Source organism: Alternaria rosae, assembly GCF_020736505.1.
Source record: "Alternaria rosae strain MPI-PUGE-AT-0040 chromosome Unknown BKA58scaffold_8, whole genome shotgun sequence".
NCBI lineage: Eukaryota > Fungi > Ascomycota > Dothideomycetes > Pleosporales > Pleosporaceae > Alternaria > Alternaria rosae.
Genome location: NW_025763577.1, coordinates 238864 through 259929, shown reverse-complemented (window position 1 = coordinate 259929; position 21066 = coordinate 238864). Strand labels below are relative to the sequence as shown.

At 51.6% G+C, this 21066-nt stretch overlaps 7 protein-coding genes and 1 non-coding gene across 8 annotated transcripts; 4 read left to right on the top strand and 4 right to left on the bottom strand.

The window, feature by feature from the left end:
* Positions 1-2683: 2683 nt before the first annotated feature.
* Positions 2684-3704, bottom strand: BKA58DRAFT_221586 (uncharacterized protein). Its single transcript, XM_046166261.1, has 2 exons — positions 3321-3704; positions 2684-3256 (listed from the first exon to the last, which is right to left on the bottom strand). Exons 1-2 carry the CDS (start codon positions 3554-3556, stop codon positions 2890-2892), a joined length of 603 nt encoding a protein of 200 aa, XP_046022395.1. The 5' UTR covers positions 3557-3704; the 3' UTR covers positions 2684-2889.
* Positions 3705-3786: 82 nt separating this feature from the next.
* BKA58DRAFT_t69 lies at positions 3787-3890 on the top strand. The gene has a single exon. It is a non-coding gene; the product is annotated as a tRNA-Lys (tRNA).
* Positions 3891-4978: 1088 nt separating this feature from the next.
* Positions 4979-5617, bottom strand: BKA58DRAFT_404047 (uncharacterized protein; the record flags this gene model as incomplete). The annotated part of the gene is made up of 2 exons (XM_046171821.1): positions 4979-5398; positions 5432-5617. 2 exons carry the CDS (start codon positions 5615-5617, stop codon positions 4979-4981), a joined length of 606 nt encoding a protein of 201 aa, XP_046022394.1.
* Positions 5618-7317: 1700 nt separating this feature from the next.
* BKA58DRAFT_430994 (uncharacterized protein) lies at positions 7318-10575 on the bottom strand. The gene is made up of 4 exons (XM_046173084.1): positions 9688-10575; positions 9051-9636; positions 7779-9004; positions 7318-7722 (listed from the first exon to the last, which is right to left on the bottom strand). The coding sequence occupies exons 1-4, from the start codon at positions 10121-10123 to the stop codon at positions 7457-7459; spliced, it is 2514 nt and encodes an 837-aa protein (XP_046022393.1). The 5' UTR covers positions 10124-10575; the 3' UTR covers positions 7318-7456.
* Positions 10576-11395: 820 nt separating this feature from the next.
* BKA58DRAFT_389508 (NAD-dependent methanol dehydrogenase) lies at positions 11396-13240 on the top strand. The gene has a single exon (XM_046170750.1). It carries the CDS (start codon positions 11633-11635, stop codon positions 13115-13117), a length of 1485 nt encoding a protein of 494 aa, XP_046022392.1. The 5' UTR covers positions 11396-11632; the 3' UTR covers positions 13118-13240.
* A 560-nt stretch (positions 13241-13800) lies between these two features.
* On the top strand, positions 13801-15715 carry BKA58DRAFT_221515 (uncharacterized protein). The gene is made up of 4 exons (XM_046166260.1): positions 13801-14092; positions 14143-14268; positions 14316-14408; positions 14458-15715. The coding sequence occupies exons 1-4, from the start codon at positions 13994-13996 to the stop codon at positions 15604-15606; spliced, it is 1467 nt and encodes a 488-aa protein (XP_046022391.1). The 5' UTR covers positions 13801-13993; the 3' UTR covers positions 15607-15715.
* Positions 15716-15824: 109 nt separating this feature from the next.
* Positions 15825-17111, bottom strand: BKA58DRAFT_430991 (uncharacterized protein; the record flags this gene model as incomplete). Its single annotated transcript, XM_046173083.1, has 2 exons — positions 16722-17111; positions 15825-16609 (listed from the first exon to the last, which is right to left on the bottom strand). The coding sequence occupies exons 1-2, from the start codon at positions 17002-17004 to the stop codon at positions 15825-15827; spliced, it is 1068 nt and encodes a 355-aa protein (XP_046022390.1). The 5' UTR covers positions 17005-17111.
* A 40-nt stretch (positions 17112-17151) lies between these two features.
* On the top strand, positions 17152-20244 carry BKA58DRAFT_365256 (kinase-like domain-containing protein; the record flags this gene model as incomplete). The annotated part of the gene is made up of 7 exons (XM_046168867.1): positions 17152-17459; positions 17509-18023; positions 18070-18233; positions 18284-18473; positions 18543-18595; positions 18816-19248; positions 19291-20244. Exons 1-7 carry the CDS (start codon positions 17423-17425, stop codon positions 20242-20244), a joined length of 2346 nt encoding a protein of 781 aa, XP_046022389.1. The 5' UTR covers positions 17152-17422.
* Between the last annotated feature and the right edge of the window lie 822 nt (positions 20245-21066).

Sequence of the window (21066 nt, the reverse complement as noted above, 5' to 3'; positions counted from 1 at the left end):
TCGCTTGGAATCTGCCAGAAGGTTCGGGAGTTTGTCGTGGTCAGCTGTCTCCTGATCTTGCAGCGGGCACGTCTTCCCCGCCGTCGTCGCAAGCATGCGCTTGCTGCTTCAGCTTCTCCCACGCGATGCATCCTTGCGTAGCGTGCGCCTCAGCAATACATCGAGTGCGGCACCGCTCTGCTCATCCATCAGCTTACAGACATTATCAAGAATCTGGTGACTCACTACTGCTGCGGAGCAAGGACGAGCCTACTGACCAGCAGTCAGCACAGCCATGGACAGAAGCCGTCTCGGGTATCTTCGGATACTCAGACCTTCGGCGCAATACAGATCGGATGGAGCACTTTCCAGAACTCATTTTGCCCGTCAAGCCTTACTGCCTTACCTCATGATCTTCTTGGTCTGCAGACCTCCCGGCCCCGCACGTGTCAAAAGAACGAAAATGGGCCGAAGTACCCTGAAAATCTCACAGTAATAGTCGGCGAGAACACCGCTCCATAACGCGATTGTCCACCAATCCGCGTTCCTGCTATATCGTGCCGATTATATCGCGGAACGTTGCTTAGCTTCCCCACGAATGCCGCTTACCCCGCAAGGACTCGACTTGAGCGGTTAGCTAAACAGAACAGGCAATTTCCGCCCAAGCACTGATTCACGACTGACAAACAGAGTTTGGAGCGAAGGTTTTGAGATGTCAGGTGTGCTAATGAAACTTGTGGAACTGGTGGTTACACTTCCCCAGACTGGCAACCCCGGACGTCGCAGGTTGCCAAATCTATACGTGTCAAGGGTAACACTCCACACACCCCATAACTTTGACCCTCGACGCGAAGACCCTTTTCGCATCAGTTGCTTCCATGGTTGTTCGCTGCATCAAAGATGCTGTCATCAATGCGCCTCACTTGCCAGAAGCCGCGAGATCCTGGTCACGAACCTGTTACAATCTGGAGACAATGGGTCGCGACGCATCATGGGGTAGAAAGCATATCACTTTTCTGGGGTGAACCTGCTCGTGCTTCGTCATGGAGTCTGGGATCTATGACGTACACACCGGATCCAATGCAGGTACCAAGGCCCACGACGTCGATCACAAAGTTACTGGATTGGGTAAACCGGGTCAAACCTCTCCCCAGGCAGGCTAAAAGCAGAACACTGGTAAATTACAACGCGAAAAATATGTCTTTGTCAGCCTCGAGGTTGTTCAGCTCCCCAACACAAGACATGTTGCGGCAGGAATGTTGGCTTGCTTCCACAGAGTTGATCCTACGTCACACAAGAAGTCTAACAAGATCGCGCTGACGGAATAGCGATAGTAGTTTGCTGATTGGCATGTCTAGCCTTACTACCAATATCGATGTTTCTCTCAACAAGACCTCTGATGCCCGTAAGTGGTGTGGAGTCGCTATCGCCAGCGCCAACAGCCCCTCCGCTCCACCGGATCGATTGGCCACAAGCGGATCTCAGCCCTTTTCGCCTTTTGCCATCGTCACACACAAGCGAAGATTTTCTAGAAGCCCCAGAGAATATTACATCGTTTACGCCTAGAGCTATTTGGCATCGCCGCACACCAAGCTTTTTATACATCCGGTGGCCATCAGAGTCGAATTTTCCGTATTCGGCACTCGCGAGGCTGGCGACGCGTTGACGCGCATGCGTGCAGGGTGTTGAATGTATCGATTGAGTTGATTCATGCGTCATTCGTGTTTGCATTGGGATTAGGGTATGCACAAATCACACAAACTTATCCAGTTTATCACGAACAGCGTCACTCATGCGCAGCTGTCGACGCTGCAGCACTTTCATGTCGGTAAACCCGACGGACGCTGACTTGTGAACGCATGCATGCATGAACCGAGTTTCACGTGCCAAACCTGCGCGGGCGCGCATGTGTGCGTGCTTGCCGAGCTCCACCGACACGCAAGCAACGCAAGTTCACGAGCGCAGCAAGGGTTCTTGTTTCAACGGAATCAAAATGGCAGGTACGTACCTGCATTGCTACCCAAAGCACTGTCACATCGGACGTGATATCTGCACGAGTCTGAATGAAGGAGAGTTTTTTCTTTTCTTTAGTTGGTTTTCAAGTCACATTGTCATGATCCTTCCCCATCAAAGTAAAGCTCGCATGTAAAATCTTGGTTTCCACTCGCTCTACAAGGGTCAATATCTCCACCTGGGGGCGTAAATTCTCGCATAGTTCCCGTTGTCTTCATTGTCACATGTCTGGCTGTACTCCGCAATAAGGGTGCAGATGCGCGGACGAGAATAATTCTCAATCTCACCCGTACATTTCCGATAAAAAGGTCCACTGTAAAGCGCACCGCGAGTAGTTCCCGCAAGTCCAGAACGTCTCGGTTATTTCTGTATATGTGGATATGCATGGAGTTGAAATGCCATGTTCCATGTCGAGCTGACAGCGTCGCGCAACCCACAACGGTGAATGCTCGGCTCGAGCCTCTCGAGTATCTGAGCCACAGCATTTTTCACCGCCACGCAAGCGGTGGTTTGGGCAACGTTACACCGGCATCAACTTACTCGCAACGAGTCTAGTTTTCTTCCGTTCGTTTAGACTGCGATGGATGCTAGTGGGCTACTACTTCCGGCATGGTAAGACACGATAGTCTATCTTCGGAGGCTCGGTTCTGTTTCTCTGCTACAAGCGAGTAAACCCAGAGCCCTACAAACCACCGATGCCAGCTAACCTCCGATGCGATGCCTCCGCTTACGCTGCCTACGCTTAGACAACGTGTTCGGCGTATCGAAAACAACGGCAACTACTCAAGTTCCCGTCCAATACCAATCCTCCCGAGAATAATCGCGCGTTGAATAGCATGTTGCATGCACCCTCACACCCTTCTAGACTCTGCATTAGCGCCGCTTCGAGAAGAAGCATCACCCTCGCATAATGCATACAACCACCACGGAAGACAGACTACCTCCGCGCACTAGTTCACCGGCTGGGAATATCGAACTTTTTAACCTAAGCCCGTCGCGAACCACCGTTGCCATCGCTGTCTCACTCGATTCCGAGGTGGCTGGACTGTGGATACAGCAAAGTCTTTGCTTCGGAGTCTTGTGCGATGGCACACTATCGAACGATAGCTGGTGTACAAACCTTGCCGTCCCGACTCCGAACGAATGATACGTGAGACGATGGCAACTGACACTACTGTATATTGGATATGGAGGCGGCTGCAATCGGGGGTCGGAGGAAGGTGTTGAGGCTCTGCGGGTACGTGCATGACCGCCGATGTGGGTCCTGTCGGTGTCGCGAATTGAGCACTGAGGTGCGTTCGCGTAGGGTGGTTGGGTGTAGTGCTGACCTGCTGATGGCCAGGTGTGAACTGTTGAGGTATTGTATTTTTCGAGAATGAAGGTTGGGCCTTTTGTTACGTGCAGGGGGCGGGATGTGACTGTATGGTGATAGGGAAGGTGAGATGCGTTGGGGGTAGATTGTGTATCTGTGCCTGAGGCTAGGTAAGGAAGGTGCGTAGTGGGGTGTAGATATTACTACCGCTGCTTTCTGTTCGCGCGTATTGGTCACTTGGAGCATAGGCATGCGTGTATGTCATGTGGTTCGCGTCTGAACATGGTCGTTCCATGCTGGAATACCTTCCTTGAGTGTAGCCGTATATCGGCCGAAAAAAAGAAAACTTCAACCTACCTTTACCATGCCCAACTTGAACACCTCGCACCATACGCTGAAAGAATCTAGAACGCGTAGTGCTTCAATCCAGCCTCAACAACAGTCAATCAGTACACCTTAATTTTGCCGTAGCCAATATATCAGCCCGGCTAGCTCAATCGGTAGAGCGTGAGACTCTTAGCTTTCACGTCCTAACTAGACTCGATTGGTTATCTCAAGGTTGTGGGTTCGACCCCCACGTCGGGCTTGAGCAGCGTTGTCCTCCTGAGAAGGAGGATGAAATGTGTTTTTGGTGGTTGAGGGTGATGGTGTTGGATTTTTGATGTTTTTGAACTTCGGTGATTGCCAAGGAAGCGAAGCGAGGGCAGGGGATCATGAAGCGGCGAAAATACAATGGAGTACAGAAGGACATGTAGCTTTGATACGAAAGGTGTACGGGGTAGGAAGATAATAGACCTACTGGTCGCTGGGTCTGGTGCAGCCTGCGCCATGTATGGCACTATCTACTTCTTCTGCCGACTACAAGCACCAACAGGTATATGAAGATCACTAAATACTACGTGCTGTCATGCATTTTGCTACTACTGTGCGATAGTCCAGAAAAGATCAGGATAACACATCTGCACCACTGGATCTGGCGTTGAAGTGGTGACCTCCGGATGCTTGCCAGAAGTTAACAACATCCACAGGATCGTGTCATGTCATGTTTCCTTATATTGGGATTCGCCAAAGGTTTTAGAATGTACTCGTACGTGATTTGAGTACTTCGCGCATCTTCCCCTCTTACTTGCAACTCAAAAACCTTCCTTCGGAAGCAACGATTCAGTTCGTTAGAACGCATATCGCAAGCGCAATCTCTCTAGAACGCCTTCCATGACTATATATTAGTCGCATAATTCGTCTTCTGATGGTACGAGACAAAAAGGACAATATTTGTAGCATTTTAAGCACTGCGCGAAGGAACAACCAACGAACAATTTAGTTTCACGTCAGGGGGTTCTTTAGCGAACTCTCAAGATGTAACAGCGTTATGTAGAAGAATGGACATTCTTCTAGCCTATCTACTACCTACATTGACACCATAACTGCCTTCCTCCCTCCCTCTCACCCCATCTGCTATCTACATTCACATCAAAACCCCCTCCCACTCACCCCATCCACAAATAACTTCATGTCATCATTCCTTCCCTCCCTCCCCATATCCTTTCAAGTTCCTGTCATCACTTCCTCCCTCCCACCTTTAACAATGGATCGACGATCCTCTGCTCTGCCTTGTCTCAGCTTCTTGTGACTGCGACCTATCACATTCAGTCCATCACGCACCGTATCCAGTAGCTAAGATGCTGTAGGCTCAGCCCAGCCTGAGCTGATGTTGGCCAGCTCCTCATAAGGCATCTTGCCATCGACTAGCTGATGGTTTCCGAATCTAGCCACGACCAAAGCAGTCTCTTCGAGTGGTGAAGTCTGAGGTTCTGTGTTCCCTGTGTTGTTTGACGCTTCGATGAGACAATCATGCTCTTGTTCCTCGTAGCTCACAGAGACCAGGTCATCAATTGATAGCGCTACATAGTCGCTTCGATCGCGGCCATGTCTTTCTCGCAAAGTTGCTGCTTTAGAAAGGCTAAGGGCGGATCCTTTGAGTATGTTCCGGACGACAAAGCAATCTCGGTCGACAGACTCTTTCGCTGGTCGACCATATTGGAGCGCAGATACGAGCCACCTCGCCGGCCAGAACAGCGAGAGATAGCCAATGATCTAAGCAAACTCATGAACGATCATCAAGCTTACACTGATTATCCTTCGCGCGAGCTCAACCCTTGCCGAGAAAGTTGTCACATGCCCTGTGGAATCCTCAGCGTTATGGGACTTTAGATGGCCCTTTGTTTGCGCGATGTAGTTGATGGTCAGGAGCCAGAGCGGCTGCGTCACATAGAGTCTCCGACGTCTTCGACGACGCAATAGGTTTTCATTCATTGTTAGAAAGAGCTTGTCAGTTGGGCCAAGCGATACTCGTAAGGATATTAATCCAGATGTCAACGTATCTGGAAAAAGGCGCATACTGTCTGGGCCACGCAGATATCCATAGGAGCAACTTAGACAAATGAGTTGCTAAAGACTGCTTTGGTGATTTTCACGCTTCCAAGTGTGCGGAAAAGGCAGCCAAGATGCGTAGATTCAGATTTCAGTTAAATCACGCATACTGTTGTAACGGTGATTACTGTCCGAGTGTTCGAAAAAGCTTGTCCCTAAGGCCAAGCGACCGCCGTAACGGTATCTCTCTTCATAGTCCCCAGACCTTGGACATTGAACCTCACTCTCCCGCATCAGCGCGAGAGAGCGAGGAGGAAAACCGCAATTGGGCCGTCTATGCAAACAAGAGCGACGATCACGGTTTTGGATTCAAGTTAAGGAAGGAGGAAAGAGGTGGGTTTATATGGGCAGTGTGGGCGCGCGGCAGGGCATTGATCCGGTGCCGGGGCTGAGTAATGAGAGGCAATAACGTGATGGCTTGCGCATGGATGCTCTGTTTGCAGAAGGAGCGTGAATTTAGGTTCACTGGCGTAGTGAAGGTGAGTGACCGGGTAGCGAGGGACGCGTCAACGACGACGCGCGCAAGGCAACATCAAGTTTAGGCGGATTCATACGTTCGATCACTTGAGAACAGGAGACGAGAGTTACATGCTACAGTACAAGGAGATAACATTTGGTAGGTGTAGCCGTCCGGTTGTCCTTTTGGGTGTTATCTACTTCGTCCAATTACGCTACTTCCTGCTTCCTAATCGCTTCCAGCTTGTCCTCCCATATTTGAGGATTAAGCTCATCCCTTCGCATCTCGAGCGGCCCCATACTGGCGAACAGCAACTCTCCTTCGTTGCACGCAAATTCATGCTTTCGTCCCAATGCAGGCCAGTAAGAACGCTTACAACCTCTTTACAGTTACGCAGTCGTGACGATACGTTACGTAATGTTGATAAATGTCTCCAAGATACTGAAAGGGTGTTATATACTGCCAAAGGTCTTCTTCGTATTCTTCCTGAGCTGCGCCGGAGTGCACTACAACGTTGCCCAAAAGCAATAGACCTGTCTGGGGTCTTTTTGATCGTTAGCTATCAAAATCTGGAGGACTGTCCTTACTACTCACTGTTGTGCAATCTTGTGCCACGCACTATATTTGAAACTTAAGTTGAGATGTGCTGCTATTCTCAGAACCGGAAATGTCTGCAGATATAATTTCTAATAAACAAGAATATCAGGGAAGAGTGCGAGCTAGAGTAGTAAGAATAGGACAGCCAAGTTCGTTCGCATAGTCGAATTGGGGCTCCGGTATTACCATACACGGCGTCATCTTTGTACGCTTCTTCTAATCTCATCACTTCCATCCTATGGTGCTGCGACGGCTCAGGGACGGCGAGCCGACTACACCTCCCGAATTTCATACGACTCATACATGCTTGGTTATACAGGAAGTAGTCCTATACCACTCAAGTGTCTTGACGCATGTACTTTCGATCAAGGGTTTCACGTATTGGGAGCTGCGAATTTTACAAATCGAGCTGCATACCTAAAATGCCCGCCGCTATTGAATCAATACTCCATCGCATCCTCGAACAAACGTCATAACCGCTCCTTCTCCGTATCAATGTTAAAAGGTAGGAATCGAAAGAAAGAACTTCATTGGTATCAATACGGAATCATTACGTACAGGGACTCGCTGAAACGCTCAAAAAGGTAGAACCCAAAATCAACCCAACTCTGCTCACCAAATTAAGAAACCTCCAAGAAATACTCTTCAAAACGAATGTACGGTCTGATCTAGGCCGGCTTTACTCCCTCATACAGCGTGTTCAATTTCAGGTCATTCATATCTGACTTCCACTCGCTTGCACGAGGAAGCACGACACGCCAGCCGCGATCTTCAGTCTCTTCCAACAACATTGCCGCCTTGTCTTCTGCATCTGCTCGATTTGTTGCGCAGATAACGAAGGTGGTGAGGTAAAACATTACGAAAGGATATCTGGAATTGATGCAGTGTTGGACGTAGTATTGCCATGCATTAGCGGACCAAGGGCGATCAAAGGCTATCGTATAGTTAGCAACAGAGGCGGATGGAAGAATCATGGTGACGTCAACTTACGCATTGCATTCCAGCGATAGATGTGGCCTTCCCAGGTAGCAAACGTCAACCCAATGTTACCGAGACTCTTGATGAAAGGCATAGGCCAAGCGCAGTAGTGCGTCTGTATGGAGCCTTTGGCCATGATACCATCGGGATGCTGCTGTTTGAAGGATCGGGCGAAGTCCAGCAAGCAGTTCGGGGTAGGCAAAGGAAGCTCTGGTATCATAGAGATCTTGTCGCTGTGATCGTAAGGGAAGTATAGATCAAGAGCGCCATCCGAGCCTTGCATGATGATGGGACGGGTCTGAGGCTCCTCGTACTCTTGAACGAGGCTAACGATACCGCACCGCTCCATGTCGTCGACGACTCTCCGGATGAAGCGATTGGAATCTCGGGAACGAATCTCAGTCGCTGTCCTCTTCTGGTACGTGAGTATGGCGTTTCTGTCCGGCGAGTGATGGCGGTATCGATGGCATTCATACTGAACTTCGGGCGGTGCAGGAAAGCGCATGTCAGCCGAGCACTCAATGGACATTTCTTCCATGAACATTTCTTGTACGGAGGGTGGTATGACTTCTGATACGACTCGTTTTGCTATCCTTCGAGGCGAAGGATCGCCAGCGAGCATAAGCAGTGTGTCTTGAACAATGTCGATCAGCTCAAATGGCATTCCGACTTCGCGATCGATGATGATGAATTGCCAAGAGTCAACGACGATTGGGTCATACATAGACGTCTTGCGCAGCCGAAGGTCGTTCTTGATGTCTTCCAATGTGATCATGGTAGTCCAGGCTGCTTCAGGGTCTTGCGAAAAGTCCTGTACGGAGCGCGTGCGTTTTATAAATAAGTCGGCTTCCGTGGGATGGACCGTGGCATCAACGTTGGTACCTTCGTAGACGACCAGGTACAGTCTCTCTGTCCGCCTGCGTAGTTCATCCAGGAAGTACTGCGTCATCGGATCGCCGATAGCCATTTGGCCGCACAAGTAGTTTCGTGCTTGAGTCTGTACCAGTCCATGGTCCTTCTCGATAGTCTTGGTTGCCTTGCTGAAGTCTCCCTTACTTATAGGAATGAAGCCGAAGTAGATACCAGTCGCACACTCGCTCAAGATACCCGAAGGGTTGTACCAGTTGTCGCGGTACAGTCCAAGCATGAGTAACTTGCAAAGCGTAGTGTAATCTTCAAAGTTGGAACATATGCTTGCGACAGTCCAAGGGGTGAGCAGAGTTGAGAACCAGCGATGCCTAGCCAATTTTAGTAGATGACAGCTAGGATTTGAGTATCACTGACAGTATATCCCAGCACGGCTTGGTCATTCCAAGACCTTCGCTAGTACTGGGGACGTCTCCACCAAGTAGTCGAACAGTTTTGATATCGCCACCAGCAAGTGTTTGCGCGCAGATCGCCACCCGAAGATATTGTACAGCATGTGGTCTCCAGGCTTTCTCGAAGAAGTCGCAATAAGTTTCCAGTTGGCTCGCTTGGCAACCAGATAGGTACTCGCCTATGCTTCTTGATCTTGTCGCGCGCTCCAGTGCATCGGCTTCGCTGTCGTTGAGAATCATTATCCTAAACCAGGCGCATATGATCTCGGCTCCAGTATCTCCAACGGCATCGTCCTGTACTGAAGAATCTAATAACTGAGAGGAGAAGTGTAGATCGGGCAAGATATGGTACAAGCGACGGATAGCGTCCGCGCACAGGTCGGTGGAGAAGTGCTTGAGAACGAGTATGGTTCCGTCGTCTATTCCCTGTAGAGATCTGATGGGTATCGCAGGCTTGAGCGGAGACTGTAGTATCATGATTTGTTCCGAGAAGTTGCTATCTTTGAGTCCACCTGGTGTATCTGGTAGAAGTTTCCGGTTCAGGTTCGACACTAAAGATATCAGCATCACACGCAAGAGCGTTCATTTGGCGGGACACCTACTGAGGATCATGTTCGCCAACGTCCTGGCCTCTTTCTCCAGTTTCGCGATCCATTCTATAAAATCGACGGTGTCGATTCCTCGAGTATGGAACCTCTCCCTGATACGACGACGGAGTTCCACAGCTAGACGGAGCTTGAGAACCTTCTCTTTGGCCATGTGTACGTCGGATACCACAATCTTTTCCGCTGCAATGTGAAGCTTTTCCCAGCGTGTGCTCAAATCATTCTGTTCCCTGAGATGCCAACTGCACCATGTCTGGTCCTCGGTCGAAAGTAGGAGATGACAGCGTCGCCCGTCCGTTTCTATAGCATCGCAACGACTGTCCTGAGTCGCCGGCGACTCAGGTGGTTCGCATGTGTGGATAAGGTTTCGTGCTTTCTCTCTTGATCTGAATCGGCGTCTTTCGGGCTTATGGACGTATAACAGGAGACTCATTGAAAGTGACGAGATAAGGGAAGCAAGAAGCCCTCAGATCCACTAATGCTAGCTTGCATGCATAAAAACTAAATGAAATAACTAAACGAAAGAAGTGGTAAGAGAATGTAAAGTGAGGAAGTGGTATAATGGGCCGAAAAGATGAAGCCTTCCCAGCAGCGCGGATATCAGATACTAAAGGTACAGTGCCACAGGTCCTCGGAGGACGAAAGAGACGCTAGATGAACAGAGACGCACGTTGTAGCAACGAGATGGCGTAGGAGTCTGTGCAGACTACCGCCAACAGTCGTTCTCGGGTAACAGCATCTGCGATTCTCATTTGTCGGCTCCAGCGCGAATGTGTCGAACTGGCAACCCCTTTGCAGCTTGGCTCTTGTAGTGTTTTGAAACCGTCAGCCAACAGGCTATTTTAAGCGCTGTGGATGAATTCATTAACGCCGGCAAGGCACAGCAAGCAAACCAGAATCTTCAAGTCTTTGAAATGACGGCCCGCGCAGTTTGCGCAGGCGTGAAGGAATCACATGTTGATGCTGAATACATGTAAATACAAACCAGCTTGCCCGAAGATACGTTTAGCAGTGCATTGCAGTAGCCGCAAGCCCAGGACCAGCGTTCCGGTGTCGCGTGGTATAGATCGGTATCGCGAAATCAAGCGATCAGTGTTCAGGGCGGGCGGGTAGATGTCTTACATCATTGGTGGTCAGCGAGAAGGCTGGGGCTAAGCGCTCAGAGCCCATGCTCAAGATGCCTCCTGAGCGCAACAACACCAACCCCCAGGTAGGTAATCGACGATCGATTTTTTGTATTCGGCAGGCTCTCAGGGCTGTGTGTGACGTCCGCCTTGGTTATACTTGATCTCGAAAACGTCGCCACCAGCGCTTGATCGTGCCGCATGGTCGCTCAGTGGCCAATATCCGACGTAAGTGACGATGTGTTTTCACCGCCTCTGCTTGTTCCTGAGATGGATCCGGCAGAGGTGCGACTGATCGGTGTGTGGATTGTTGTCGTGAAGGAGCTTTGGCAATAGTTTCAGTATGCGCTGGCGCGGCCAATCCTCCACTCGATGCACACGATAGCGTGCGCGAAAGCCAGGGAAGTACACTGAATACTGTGACACCTCCATGCTTCGTTGTTGGCTCTTGATATGGCGCGAATATGGCGGGGAGGTGAACACTGGAGAAGTACGGGGAAAGGTCCGATACCTCCGATACAGACCCACTAGTCGGCATTGGTGAACAACCCCACATTCTCGGTATACCGAATGCAGGAATTGGGGTAGCTATCATCCGAGGTTGCGCTTTGGTGCAATGCATGGCAGTCATCATGGAGTTTCTCCACACGCTTTACACGCGGCTTCATTCCTCATCTCCGTTTCCAGCCGTTCCTAGATACTAATTGAGCGACATACCGTTCTAGGATCCAATTCTGCATCTCTCCAGAGACACGTACAACCCCCGCACTGCTCCCCACGTCTGTGTAACCTAGAAATAACCTCACGACTCCCTCGCCATGGTGATTTCGACAGCGATTCGCATTGCGCCCTCGCGCGCAGCTCGCGCAATGAACCTGCTTCGTACCGTACAATATACGCATCCTCCTTCATGTCCCTGCCATTCGAACCCCAACTACCACCAATCGCCGTCAACCGTTCAACAAGCACGACGACATCTCGCAACACCCCTCGATCACTCTCAACAAAAAGAATATGCTTTTGAGATGGCAGCATCGAGCATAAGATTTGGTCCGGGATGCACAAAAGAAGTCGGCATGGACTTCAAAAACATGGGCAGCAAGCGCGTCATGGTCGTCACAGACCCCAACGTGAGGAAATTAGACGCGATGAAGCAGGTCATTGAAGGCTTGGAAAGAGAGGGCGTAAAGTACGAGATTTATGACAAGGTCAGAGTGGAGCCAAAGGACCACAGCATAATGGAAGCGATCAACTTCGCGAAGCCGTGGAAACCAGACGCGTACCTAGCTGTTGGTGGTGGCAGTGTCATCGACACAGCCAAGCTGATGAACTTGTACACCACCTTCCCAGACGCAGAGTTCTTGGACTTCGTCAACGCTCCACTGGGCAAGGGAATGCCTATTCCATCAAAGCTATTCCCACTCATTGCCGTACCAACAACAGCAGGAACGGGATCTGAGACGACTGGAACAGCAATCTTTGATTTGGTCTCTAAGCGCGCAAAGACCGGTATCGCTCATCGCAACCTGAAGCCCACTCTGGGTATAGTAGACCCACTCAACACACGTACCATGCCATCGGCTGTCCACGCCTCTTCAGGTCTCGACGTTCTGTGCCATTCTCTCGAATCATGGACGGCGATACCGTACTACGAACGTACACCACGTCCAACCAACCCCATCAACCGCCCAGCGTATCAAGGTGCAAACCCAATCTCCGATATTTTCTCCCTCAAGGCTTTGAAAGATACAGTCAAGTACCTGCCTCGTGCTGTCAAAGACCCGGATGATCATGAGGCACAGTCTCAGATGTTGCTGGCTGCAACACTCGCCGGTGTTGGCTTTGGCAACGCCGGTGTGCATCTCTGCCACGGCATGTCATACCCTATCTCAGGCCAGAACCCTGGCTACAAACACGCAGGTTACGATGTAGACCACACCATCATTCCTCACGGTGTCAGTGTTGCGGTAACTGCACCAGCAGTGTTCAGGTTTACTGGCGCATCAAACCCCGAGCGGCATTTGGCTGCAGCAGAGGCCTTCGGTGTTGACATCTCGAATGTCAAGGCAGAGAGTGCAGGCGAGGTACTAGGTGAAGCACTAGCGGAGTTCTTGATCAAGCTTGGTGACCAACCTCGCGGTCTGAAGGCGCTTGGTTTCGGAAAGGAACATCTCGATCAACTTGTTGAGGGCACGATTCCTCAAGCAAGAGTGCTGATGCTCGCGCCGAGCTTGGAGATGCAAAACATTGACGCTGAAAGGGAGCAGTTGCGGGGCCTGTTTGAAGATGCTATGGAGTACTGATCGGGAGTTACGGTGACTACTTAGCATGTAGCATAAGGGGCCGCTGACGATGTGAGATGTAGAGTCGGCTGTATACGTAGTTGCAAGCTTTCTAAAGTTCAAATGTGACGTATTTCCATTGCATCTTAATTTTGCTCGCCATGCTCATCTGGAACTATGTTGCCCAACGCGCCGTACTTTGGCTGCATGACAAATATTTTTGGTATGTACCGAGCAGCAGGCGGACAGGGGTTGCTGATAACCTTGGAAGGTCGAAAGTCTTCAAACTCGGCTGTCAGGCTAATCAGTAGCACGTTGATGAGGCTTCTCGGTGCTAATGTGGGGGTACTATGCGTTGGGCGGAGACCCTGACAACCCTCTCACTCTGGCGCGCAATGGCATGAAGCCACGATACGTCAACGACCTTGGATGTAACCATGTGGGAAGGGTCTGTCCCGCGATCACCCCTAGGATCGTGGCGCAGCAGCTGTTCAAACCCTTTTCCTGGTGAAGATCCCGCGTGGATCTAGACTAAAGCTTCGAGCGTTGACGTCACAGGTCCAGCCAAACCCTCATCGTACCCTGCTTCTCCGTGAGTTGGGCGTGTCGATCTAGATCCGCCCACGGAGCTTGAATCAAACTTAAACCCCTCCCTGGACCCTGATTTTACCCTGAAAAATAATCCAACCATATAACATATCTTTATAAAAGACCCTCGTGCAGCACATACTAGACGGGCTCATTTCCGAAAGAACGCGAACCCCGCCTTCACCAACTAAATCTCGCTAGCCGCGTCGTCAAGCTTCACAGCAGCAACAACAACGTTACCACCTACACTTGCGAAGACACGTTCCACAACTGCACCCTGTTCCTCTAGCACCACGACACACCTGCAATATGTCTGCGCCCACCTCTGCCACGACTGAGATGCCCACGCGCAGCCTCACCAACCGATCTGCCGACGATGATGCCATCCCAGGAGAGGATACCTCAGAGGTGAGCAGTCTGAAGATCGATCAGAGGGAAAGCCCCTAACATGTGCTCAGGTCACAAAGCTCTTTGCGGAGCGATTGCAAGCTTGGAAGCACGCCGTCGCCTACCTCGAGGATTATGTCACAGCAACCGAGAAGACAAACCACGCACACGGCAAGGAGTATGAGCGCGTCTTGAAGGTTGGTCGACTCAATGCGATAGTGATACCGCTACTGACATTGAATAGACGGTCAAGGATCCCCTGAAGGAGGGCCACCACTTCGATCAGTCGCTCGGTGGTATTGCGGGCATGTTCGAGAACATCAGGTCAAACACACAGGTAAGGCATCTTGCATATCATGTGCCAGTTCTATGTCTAACCATGGCAGGGCATCTCCAACCAACACTACGAGACCGCAAAGCAGCTCAAAGGCGCCGTCCTCCCCATCTTCGACCGCCTCCACACCGAGATCAAGAACAAGAGCAAGGAGCTCACCAAAGGAGCTGGCAAGGGCAGCAAGGCCGTCGACAAGGCTCGCCTGCACACCCAGAAGCATATTGAGCTTCTCGGCCAGCACACCGCAGTCTTTGACTCGCACAGCGGCAACATGAAGGCTACCGACGACCCCTACATCCTTCAGCGCGGCGTCAACCACCGCCTACACAAGCAAGTGCAGGAGGAGAACAACAACCGCCAGGACTTGATCAGTGTGCAGAACTCGTTCGCCCAGTTCGAGGCCCACATCATCCAGACCATCCAGTCTGGCATGGGCCAATTCCTGCAAGTTGTCAACACCCAGGCCGAGCACACCAAGGCCGCATACGATGACATGGTTGGCACATCCCAGCGCATCCCCCAGGACTTCGAATGGAACGGCTTCATCCAGCGCAACAACACTGTCCTGATCGATCCCGCGGCCCCAGCCCGCACACTCTCCGACATCAGCTTCCCCAACCAGAACCACCGCGCGACGCAGCCCCTCATCTCCGGCTCGCTTGAAAAGAAGGGCAAGATCATGCGCTCCTATGACACCAACTACTACGTCGTGACGCCCTCCAAGTTCCTCCACGAGTTCAAGACAGACGACGACTTCGCTAAGGACCCAGTCCCCGAACTGTCTCTCTACATCCCCGACTGCATGATCGGCGCCGTCAACGGACAAAAGTTCAATGTCAAGGGCAAGGACGTGTCCAAGGGAAAGATCGGCGGTGCTTTCTCCATGACGCACGAGTTCGCATTCAAGGCACACACCCCACAGGCGGCAGAGCAGTGGTGGCAGGTCATCAGCGGGGCTGCCGGCAAGGTCACCAACGACGTACCCACCAGCCCCGTCTCTGGCGACACCAGCCCCCAGAACATGTACCCAGAGGAGAAGACGCAGCCTGCTCCTATTCAAACCACGGGTCTAGAGGGCACTGGTACAAACACGGCTGACCTTGCCGTCACGGGTGGTACTAGTGCGCCTGCTTCTGCCGTGCCAGGCAGCGCGACAACGGCACCTGGTAGTGCTGTCCCAGGCGAGCCGGCAAAATACTAGTGAGAAAGTCTCATGATCGTTACATGCACGTCTGATGAGGCTGTGGACGTTGATACGAAGGTGACGCTGTGGTCGTTGCTCGTTGATGAAGAGTTGATGAGATGATGACGGATGGATGGATATATATACATACATACCCCTTTTGCTTTGAATAGTACTAATACATGATAATGCTTTTATATTTCTCACTTGACTGTCTAGTAATGTCGAGTGATTGATTAATCCCACATCTGCCTCACATTCAAATTCACCCGTTTATTCGCCATCCACCCCCTCCACGCTTCATACTCTCCTCCTCCAGTATCTTCCCCTCTTCCTCCTCCTTCTGCTGCAGCAGGCCAATCTCTCAAACCCTCCGGACACGTCCCCGCTACTATTTGCGGAACCCCATGCCACGCAAACCTCGACTCCCCACTCATATACACCGCACTTCCTGACCTCAGTCTTAACGTTACGATTTTCTCCTCTATCCTCTCTTCTCCCTCCTCTTCTGTCGTCACTGTAGTCCCCAAGACGAAAATCGCATCGCACCCCAGACTCACGCTGATGAGTCCTGTGTTACTGGTTTCTGCGACATCGCGATGCACACTCAATGTATCTCCTGGTGAATACAGGTTCACGATTGCGGCTTCTGCTTTCGTTGCGGGATACAGTCCTTCTAATAGCTCTTTTACATCAGGAGGGAATGGCGGTGGAGGAGTGGAGGGGTAGCGTTTCAAGGTCCAATCGTACTGACCGCCTAGCGTTGTCCAGCGCAGTTTCTTGTTCAAAATTTGGGATATGCTGAGGGGTTTGTGGATGGTGGGGTCGATGGGGTGGGCGATGGGGACAGGGGAGGAGGGGGAGAGGGAGAAGAAAGAGGAGTAGGAGGAGGGGTAGGAGAGGGTGTAGTGGGTGTGTATGTTTGTTAGGTGCGAGGGGGAGGAGAGGGAGCGGTGGAGGAGGGTTGATAGGAGAGTGGATTGTACAGAGAGGGGGAGGAGGGAGGGGGTTATGTGGAGGCCTGTCTTACCCGTCAGGACCAAGTAAAGACAGATATGAAATGACATCGAAACGCAAATTCAGAGTGTCAAAAGAGAAACAATTCATTTTATTCAGAACATGGGAAGTCCTACCTGGAAGATCTTCGTGCTCGTAAACGGGTATTGATCTTGGCAGATCCGTGGCTTGCAGTTGTTCCCCGTCTTCACCGGCGAAAGACTTGAAAATGGCGGTCAGGTCTTCTGCGGTGTATTCTTTTACTACGCGCACTTTGGGGTTTGATGACGCGGAGGCGTCGCTTGAGAGGTCGATGATCTCGCCATCTAGATCTATGTCTTTTGCTTTCATTTTTTGGTACTTTTTGTATACGCTTCGTATGCTATCTGGAGGGCGTTCATGGGGGTCTAGGTGGTGCATTTTGTGTGTAGTCTTGCAAGCAGAGAGTCGTGGGAAACCGATTATATATGCGTAGATAATCGTGAGCAGGATCCACGGGTAGATGTTGTTGTTGATGATGATGGGGCTGTAGAAACGTGGGAGGTATTGTTGACTAAGCTCGCGTTTGTGGCTGACGGGTGCGCGTTGCCCGATGCGTCAAGGGTGTTTACATCTCGAATTTCCTAACACCAGACACCCTCGTCCCCTGCTCCCCGCTGCACCTTCCTCTCTGCCCGCACGTACTAACCACAGGTACACACGAGAGGCATCCAACGACCTCGCCTCACTTCGAATCGGGAATAATTCAGACTCGCGGCGAAACAGCATCTCCCGCGATCCACCTAAACACGCTTGACCGCTTGTCGTCTGAAGCAATCGCAATACCCAGCCCGCCACAATGGAGAACTACCAGAAGTTGGAGAAGGTCGGAGAGGGTACGCTATTCCTCGACGGCTTCCTATGCGCATACTTACATGATCCCAGGAACCTACGGAGTTGTCTACAAGGCGCGCGACCTCACCACCAAAGACCAGCGCATCGTCGCCCTCAAGAAGATCCGCCTCGAGGCCGAAGATGAAGGCGTCCCGTCAACCGCCATCCGCGAGATCTCACTCCTCAAAGAGATGAACGACCCCAACATTGTGCGCCTCCTCAACATCGTACACGCCGACGGCCACAAGCTATACCTCGTCTTCGAGTTCTTGGATCTGGATCTGAAGAAGTACATGGAGGCGCTGCCGGTCAGTCAGGGCGGACGGGGCAAGGCGCTGCCAGAGGGCTCTGGACTGGCTGGACAGAGCCTGAGCATGGACGACAAGATGGTTAAGAAGTTTATGATGCAGCTGTGTCAGGGTGTGCGGTATTGCCATGCTCATCGCGTGCTGCATCGTGATCTGAAGCCGCAGAACTTGCTCATCGACAAGGACTGTAATCTCAAGTTGGCGGATTTCGGTCTGGCGCGTGCGTTTGGTGTTCCGCTGCGAACATACACCCACGAGGTATGAATACCGCGTATGTGACTTGGGTTTAACTGACATGTAATAGGTCGTCACGCTATGGTACCGTTCTCCGGAGATTCTTCTTGGTGGCCGCCAATACTCAACTGGTGTGGACATGTGGTCTGTTGGCTGCATCTTCGCCGAGATGTGCACGCGCAAGCCTCTATTCCCTGGTGATTCGGAGATTGACGAAATCTTCAAGATCTTCCGGTATGCGCTCTGATACATCTATTCTATTATCGTACACTAACCGTATTTAGTATCCTCGGCACACCCAACGAGCAGGACTGGCCCGGCGTCACCTCCTTCCCCGACTTCAAGCCCTCGTTCCCCAAGTGGGGCCGGACAGACGTCGCGAACATAGTCACCAACCTCGACGAGGTAGGCCTTGACCTCCTCGATGCGCTGCTTGTCTACGACCCCGCCGGCCGCATCTCAGCAAAGCAGACGGTCATCCACCCGTACTTTGGCGGAATGAACGGTGACACACGACACGAATACAGCAACGGCTACCACTAGCCTGTCCCAGGGGGATGCTACGACTGTTACGCATTGAGTGGTCTGCATGATTGGTGAGCAATACGAGACGTTAGTGTCTAGGAGCTTTCCTGCTTTGTTCTGGTTACAAGGATTGGGGCTGTACCCTTATCGGACAGCAAACGGCGTTCCGGTCAGGATATGTTACAGAGTACATGCATACAATACTACATACAACCACCTACCGTATCTCTCATCGTCTTCATGTTTTGTGCTGACTCGCGATGATGCCCCTGGTGTCGATGAATGACGTAGCGCGGCTGCCCCACCTCAGCCCTACGGACCTGCAGGAACGCGTCCACGTACCAGGTCTCCAACCCCGTGGTCTGCTCACCACGCTTCTTCCACTTACTCAGCAATGACTTCCCTACCGAAACTACTTCCGCCATCCACCGGCCCACGTCTCATCGTCTACCACCAGACTTTCCACGACTCAAACGGCAATTACCACTCGTTGCTTCCGCTGCTTACGAATAACACGGGCATCACACATGTGATTGTAGCGGCGATCCACCTCAACGACGGTCCGGGGAATATTACGCTGAACGACCACCGGCCGGATGATAAGAGGTATGATCAGCTATGGGGCGAGGTAAATTGGTTACAGGGTAGCGGGGTCAAGGTATTGGGTATGCTAGGCGGAGCAGCGAAGGGGAGTTTCGAGAAGTTGAGCGGAGACGAAGAGAGTGTATGCTACCATCCTGCCTCACCATTCCTCAGAAGCATAAAGCTAACGATCCCACGGTTCGAAGCATACTACACCCCCCTCGCCGCCCTAATAGCCACGCACTCCCTCTCAGGCCTCGACCTCGACATCGAAGAAGAAACCACTCTGTCCACCACCACACGCCTGATCTCGCGCCTTCGGTCCGACTTCGGACCAGAATTCTTGATAACCCTCGCTCCCGTGGCTACAGCCCTAATCCCAGACCCCAACATCCCCGCACACCTCCGCCCCCCTCGCCCTATGCTCGCCAGCGGGCCCTCCCCCAACCCTTTACACCCAACCCTGCCCCATTTATCAGGCTTTAGTTACCCGGAGCTCGAATGCAGCGTCTACGGTAAAGAGATAAGCTGGTACAACACGCAATTCTACTGTGGCTGGGGCGACGCAGGGACGACGGCGTGGTACGATGCTATTATCGCCGCCGGGTGGAAACCAGAGAAGGTCGTTATGGGCGTAGTAACGAATCCACGGAATGGGGCTGGGCACATAGGCGTGGGGCGCCTGGCCGAGAATGTGAAGAGGTTACGGCAGAAATACAGGAATGTGGGGAAGGGGTTTGGAGGCGTAATGGGATGGGAGTACTTCAACGCCGGAGACTGCGACGACGATATCACACACGTCTCCTCCCTCGAACTCAACAACGATACTGTTCAAGCCGGGTGGGTTAAAGCGCTAGGACGGGTGCTACGAACGGAAGTCGACCTAGATACGACGCCTACGTCTTCGTCGAGTGGAGCCGGGGCTGGGGGTGGAAGTGGACTTCAGAATATCACGGCTGATCAGATTCGCAATATGGTTAGTAACCTTCCTGCTGCGAGGGCAGCTTGGCCGGATGAAGAGGTGCAGAAGTTGGTTGTTTTGGGGTTTAGCAGGCAGGAGGCGCTCGCGGCGTTGAATGCCACGGATGGGAATACGGAGATGGCGGCGGGGTTCTTGTTTGAGCATTATCCTTCGTGAGGATGGTGTTAGATTTGAGGGATGTAGGGGGGGGTAGGTATAGAGATGTGGAGGGGGATGAGTGTATATGGCGACGTTTATAATGAGTCATGATGTTGGATATACTGGACTTGGTACTTGAGATGACTTTGGCGGTGATGGCGAAGTTTCCCCTCAAGCTTGTTCTCCGTGCACATCACCGTTGCATCGATGCTGGGAAGTGGGTCAACACGACTCCAGGGTAAACGAAAAATCTGAAACATCACACGCTACCCAGTCCGGTTCAACCTCGCCATTAAGCCAAGACACTGAGGCTCTGGTTTGGAATGATTGGCATTGCGGATGTCCTACCAAAGCCATGCTAGCCCCACCGACAGTCACGTCTCGGTCTGCTGCCCGAACATCCCGGAGTTTACCCGACATACACGATCCGATGACAGCTTGGCGATGTGAGAGGTGGAAGATCTACTTTAATTCTCGCCTACGCGTGACCATCTTGCAGTGCTTGTTACCAACCTAGGTATACCAATCCCACGTTTACCCCAAGAATGACTATACGTCGAGTCAGTCGCTGTAAGACATGTCATTACCTACTTTGTAGAGATTGTGAAGCACGAGTCAGGCGACGCCAAGGTCATCTGCTACGTCACAGCCACCTTGTAGATAGTGGATAGTGGATGGAAGATGCAGATCAAGCAGATGTGATAGATGATGAATGGAGTGTAATGATGTATGTAATTACTATGCGTAGTAAAAAAAAAAGATGCGCGTGGGGTATCCTCCCTCCTCTAATACCTCTGTTCCAACCCAACCCAGCCCAACCCAATCGAGAGTGGTGAAGCC